Source organism: Larimichthys crocea, chromosome XVIII, assembly GCF_000972845.2.
Source record: "Larimichthys crocea isolate SSNF chromosome XVIII, L_crocea_2.0, whole genome shotgun sequence".
Taxonomy (NCBI): domain Eukaryota; kingdom Metazoa; phylum Chordata; class Actinopteri; family Sciaenidae; genus Larimichthys; species Larimichthys crocea.
The window spans coordinates 1,704,226-1,710,417 of NC_040028.1; the positions used below are offsets into that span (position 1 = coordinate 1,704,226).

The 6,192-nt window shown below is 42.5% G+C and overlaps 1 protein-coding gene across 1 annotated transcript; it reads left to right on the forward strand.

Annotated features, from left to right (window-relative positions):
• Positions 1-118: 118 nt before the first annotated feature.
• Positions 119-5,986, forward strand: rab5b (RAB5B, member RAS oncogene family). Its single transcript, XM_019270146.2, has 6 exons — positions 119-264; positions 1,094-1,392; positions 1,480-1,631; positions 2,243-2,365; positions 2,847-2,940; positions 4,074-5,986. The coding sequence occupies exons 2-6, from the start codon at positions 1,227-1,229 to the stop codon at positions 4,187-4,189; spliced, it is 651 nt and encodes a 216-aa protein (XP_019125691.1). The 5' UTR covers positions 119-264; positions 1,094-1,226; the 3' UTR covers positions 4,190-5,986.
• The last annotated feature ends 206 nt before the right edge of the window (positions 5,987-6,192 follow it).

Genomic DNA, 6,192 nt, shown 5'->3' on the forward strand with positions numbered 1-6,192 from the left:
TAATTATGTATCATTATTTGTCATTCATACGTCTTATTATAAATTCAGAAAATGTTTAGTGTTCGTCTGCGACACGACGAAGATAGAGTGTCGACTGTGACGTGAAAGAAGAGTGACAGCACTGAAGGAAGAACGTGACAATGCGGCACTCAGTGCGCATGCGCCGGACTACAGGAAGCGTTAACATTTTCTTTAACCAGCTGATAGCCAAATTGTCAACAGTTAAGCTGCGATCCCTGCGCCGCTGAGACCACAGTACACACGGTAAATATGTGTACACACTGCTCTCACTGCTTCTGTCTGCTCCTATGTACATGTAGCGCTGACGTGTTGAGCTGGGCGTCGAAATATGAAGCTTGAATTCAGTTTTTGTCTCGTCCGACCTGAGTGGTACGGAGCGGTGTCCCGTTAGCACATCACGCAAGATAAAGGCTGCTGGTCTGCTAACATTTAGTGTGGGACGAACACACACACACACACACACACACACACACACACAGCGCGGTGTGACGTTGGTCTGACTTATGTCTCTGCTGACTGATGCGCTGCAGTGATGGGAGCTCAGCATTGTGTGTGTGAGGTGGGAGACAGCTATTTGAGGCGCAGCATCCCTGTTGAGCTCAAGTTCCACTGCAGGATCACCAGACACAGCGCGCACAGGGCAATGTTTTCAAACCGGACTCAGTGAACGCAGAGCAGACACGGAGCTGGGAAATCAAGCTGGTTTCATGCCAAGGAAATCTCCACCCTTCCTTACAAAGTCCTCTCCGTAGACTGGGAGAGGAGGCTGTTGCCTTGAAAAAGAAAGACGAGTGTGTGTTTGTGTGTGTGTGTGTGTGTGTGTGTGTGTGTGTGTGGAGCAAGGTAAGATGTGAGCACAGTAGACCTGACCTCAGGCCTGGTAAATGTGAAGCAAATGCAGTCACAGACTTGCTGTCCCTTGCATTCATGTCAGATCCCCATCCCTCCATCCTTTGGCTCTATGGAGCACTGCAAGAGGCTTTTATTGTCTTGAGAAACAAAGTAAAGTGTACATAAGGTAAGGCATGATGTAATCTTGCACCAAGACAAAACCTTTCACCTCTTCACCCAGACAAATCGAGGAGTGACGAGAGGTCAAGACACCACCGGAGAGACCTGACTACACTCCTGTTTGGAAGGCAGTGCAAGTGCTCCGCTCCAGGGAGGAGGCCCAGCCCCCCTGCCGTCTCCTACACAGGGCCGGTATGAGCTCCAGAGGGAGTGGAGGCCGCACCAACGGCACACTACCACAGACCAAGATCTGCCAGTTCAAGTTGGTGCTGCTGGGCGACATGGCTGTGGGCAAATCCAGCCTGGTGCTGCGTTTTGTCAAGGGACAGTTTGATGAGTTCCAGGAGACGACCATAGGAGGTGAAGACTGCACTGCACTTTGTTGGTTAATCAGGTGATTGAAGGACTGAGTGATGCTTATCTGGCATTTTTCCTCTCTGTGTGCAGCTGCTTTCCTGGCTCAGTCCGTGTGTCTAGATGACACCACGGTGAAGTTTGAGATCTGGGACACTGCAGGACAGGAGCGATACCACAGCCTGGCTCCCATGTACTACCGTGGTGCTCAGGCTGCTATCGTTGTCTTTGACATCACCAAGCCGGTATAGTATAAACCCAATGATTAGTTTGTTTATGTAGGTCTGGGACAAAATTCGTCCCTTAATGTTGTTCTGGGTAATAACTACTGCTGCTAAAACAGTCAGAGCACTTTTAAAGGTGGTTTCCAGGCTTTTGGTGGCACTAAAGAAGAACTAAAAATACGATTGCCATTTCTAGTCGCCTTAAATTCTGAGTAATTAAGATACTCTGCACTTATAAGTGACATGAAATAATGTTTAAAAGCTTTAATACAGTAACAAACAAGTTTTAGCTAATATTTGAATCTGACATGGTATCAGATAATGTGTTGCAATGTAGCTTTCAAAAATAAACTCACCAACGCAGCGTGGTCTGGTTCTGGCTACAACAGCAGTATTTAAATATCACTAAATAGAATTATCAAATATATATATACATACACATTTTTATTTTATTTTGCTGTCCATATTTTTTCCCAAATTGAATTGTTTGCTAATTTCCCATAATAGTTGCCAATGGCAACCATTGCTGTTGAGCCCTGTAACATAACCTACATCACAATATTATTAATATATCAGTATGTTTTGTCATCTCATACATTCCTATTTGTGGTATGTGTACTGTGCTTGTACAGGAGACCTTTGAGAGAGCTAAGGCCTGGGTGAAGGAGCTGCAGAGGCAGGCCAGTCCTAACATTGTTATTGCCCTGGCCGGAAACAAAGCTGACCTGGCAGAGAGGAGACTAGTAGAGTATGAGGTAACACACTCTTTTGTGTTTATGATGCTAATCACTGCTGATGACATGTGGTATCAATGAATGAATGAATACTTTTGGCACTATGGGTGCTATAAGTAGCCACAGTCATGTGTAAGTTGTGCAAGTTGATGACATTGCACTTGTTTAATCTTCAGAAAGAACACAAGGATCTGTCAAACAAATGGTTTGATGTTCCTGTCACATCTTGACCAAACTGATCAGGCTGCGTTCAAATACTGGTGGAAAAGTGCTTATGAGTCAGCTGCTACCTGACAATGTTGCATTTGATAACAAGTTTGTCAGAAAATCTTGAATACAAAACATAAGAAGAGTTGTAGCAGCTCAGAGGTGTGTGGTACAGTCAGAGGTCTGTGCAGTACACACTGCCTGCTGTTTGGAGATAAGAAGCATTTGACTTATTTTCAGGTTTCGGCTTTTTTTAGTGCTGATGTTCTGTTTGTTTGTGTGCCGTATGGCAAAGGAGGCCCAGACGTATGCTGAAGACACTGGCCTGCTTTTTATGGAGACCTCTGCCAAGACAGCCATGAACGTAAATGAGCTCTTCCTGGCCATTGGTGAGTGACCTTTAATTTCTGTCTGAATATGTGATTTTAAAAAAGTTTGATTTCAGAAGAAAAAAAGATTTACACCAAAGGAGTCTTCACCTCTGACTCTAAATTGCCCATAGGTGTGAATGTGAGTGTGAATAGTTTTTTGTGTCCTGTGATGAGCTGGAGGCTTGTCCAGGGTGTACCCCACCACCATAAGTCAGATAGGACAGACTCCAGCCCCCTGTGACCCTGATGAGGATAAACAGTCAGAGAAAATAGATGGATGGTTGACAGCCAAATTCCACCGGGCACTAATGTGACGCGTTCCATGTGTGCTGTGGCTGTTCTAGTCAATATTTCAAACGGCGCAGGTCCTGCCGCAGTCCATTTCAGAATTGTCTGAATTGTCTGGTGTCTGCTCAGAATATGCATCTGTTCTATTTTTGATGAACCCTGCAAGCAGCCTACGTCAATCTGCACAGAGCAGCTCAAGCTGACCACAGACACAGAAACAGCATAGAGAATCCGGTTGAATTTCAAAATAAAACATCCCGTGCAAATTGCAGATGGTTAAAAAGCCAAAGTGTTGCCTTGTGTTTAGTTTGTTAGTGTGTTCCAACATGGAAGAGGACATGTAGATATGGTTTATTTTAAAGTAACAGATTATTTTCAGGTGATAATACACCAATGAAAACATAGTTATGCAGATTCTATTCGCATAGTACACATTTTAAAAAAATCACGGCCTACAAACTGGACCTTTTTAAGTGAGTATATGTTCTGTTCAGGTTAAGTTAGTTTGCAGTATACATTAAAATACTTGGGAAGTTAAGCCGTGAACTAGAGCTGGAGGGATTATCAGACATTGTATGATTATTCTTTATATATCATTTATATATTTTCAGCATTTCCTCCACCAAAAAAAAAAGAAAAGTACTCATCTGTGATGTGGATTTTGGTGCAGGTTTAGATCTCAGTTCAGAATTAAAGATTCTCAAGACTGCAGAGACTTTGAAAATCTTCACCCCACCCTGTTATTTTCTTTATATCTGGTGTATATATCTATGATTATCTATCATTATTTCGGGTATAATTTCTTTTTATGTGCTCTCCGAGACTAAATAATCTGAATATTTCACTTTGTGTTTTTAACGTAGCAAAAAAGATGCCAAAAACAGATACCCAAAACCCTACACATGCAGCGCGACATCGGGGCGTCAACCTCCAGGACCCAGACGCCCACTCTACCAGAGCATGCTGTGGTGGGAACTAGACCTCTCCAACAGCAGTATTCCACCATCCACACCACCACAGCCCTTCAACCATCCTGTCTCCTTCAAGCAACTTACAGGGGTGAGCCTGGTGCGGGGGATACCCGGTATCCGCTCACTCCCTTCCCCTCCGTTCATCTTCCTGTCCAAGTAGACAGAAAATCAGAGACAGAAAATCTAAGGAGAGAATCAGAGGAAAGGAAGAGCAAGCAGAGATGGAGGAGAAAGACACATCTGTGTCTTCTTGACCACCAACTGAGATTCTGCATTTTTGAAACTACAAGAGGAAGTGAAGACTGAGCAGAGGAAAATAAAGAATGTGGAAGACAGTGGCAAGTCTGTTGTAGTATTTAGCACTAATAGTGAATTTTCTTTCATTTTCATTCTACCCTGCATCATTTCAGTCACAGCCCCGTTCGTGTAAAAATGCACAAAATGAGCAGCATGCCGGCGAGTGGCAAGACGTATAGGAAGAAGCCAAATAATTGGGTTTCTTCTTCTCCTCTGTCAGAGCCCGCACGAGCTCTGTTTGCCTCCTTCTAGTCCTGAATCAATCAAATCATGCTGTGAATAATGACATATATTACCATTGGAATGATTCCATAATTCATAATCCCTTTGTGTCCTGCCTGACCTCTCGTGGCGTCACTGGCACAGTCGAGACCCGCATCACATCAGATCAGACCCACGGCATAGTTTGCCCAGCATAAGTCAATTTGTACGTATTTATTGTCTGGTGTTTTGACTCCTCTTGAATCCCACTCACACTACTCCTCTCCTGTTGTCCAGAACTTAAACTTCTACAAAGCTCTGATTTAATGAGGCTGATGATTTGACATTTTGTTTTTGCGACACATTTGGTCCAACAGACTTGCTTGTGTAATGACAGGTTGCTGAAGTGCAGTGTTGGATTTTAATGCCTTGTTGATTGCCCTTAAGGAAAAAATGTTTAGCACCACAGGCTGTAGCTCTTAACAGCAACAATATAGACTTGATATGATTGTATGGAGTCACGTGACTTTAATATAGCTATGTACAAGCAGGAAACCGTTAGCTCTAACTAATTACATGGCTGTAGCAGAGAACATCTTAAACCCAAAAAAGGTAGTACTGCATCAAATACATGATTTACCAAGTCGCTGTTTGAATGAACAGCTTCAACTCATTTTTTAATGTTCACAGTGAGTTCTGGGTAAAACCAGGAAACGATGCCAAGATGAAATGCTAAATATTGCTCTATGATATATCGGAGGCTGATTTGTAATAAACCTGTACCACGCGCCGTAGGAGAATATGCCCATGTTGTGTTTATGTGTCCCTCATCCTAAGGCTTAAAGTTGTTGCTGAACATGAAATCATAGTGATTCTTAATGGTTTTACTCACTCATAGAACTCCATATGATGCTCTTAAAACAGAGTTGTGTGCTTGGTTGCTGTCCAAAGCTTGGCTGAAGAAACCAAGTAAGAAATTGATAAAAACACACATACAAAAAAAACAAAAAAAAAAACAAACAGAAGTGCCTATTCCCAGTTTTCTTTCTGTGACTCATGTTCGGGGCTTTCTCTAAGTGTGTGCTTCGCTTTCCCTCACATAGGCTTGTACGATAAAACAATAACTCGGCACTCATTAGGCTATACTGTATCGGCTCTTTGTATGGATGTAAAGAGATCTTGTTGAATTCACTGTATGTCATATTGTCTTAATTTTAATGAAGGTGTATGTTGATTTTAGCACATTTGTGAAACTGGAATGGATTGTTTAGACTCTTAATGTTATAAATCTGTTCGATTTAAACAAATACTGGTGTCCAGGAAGCTTTTATTTTCAGATTCCTGCATATTAATTAAGGGTCTCAAAATAAGATCTCATTTTCAATCAGTATTCCAATGAAAGCTCAAATGATTTGTTCTGCTCCCCATCCATTCATACATCATTTGCTTCTTCATTCTTCAGTGATCACAAGTAGGTTCAGTGTTCTGTGTACTTAAGATGATGATCATGCAA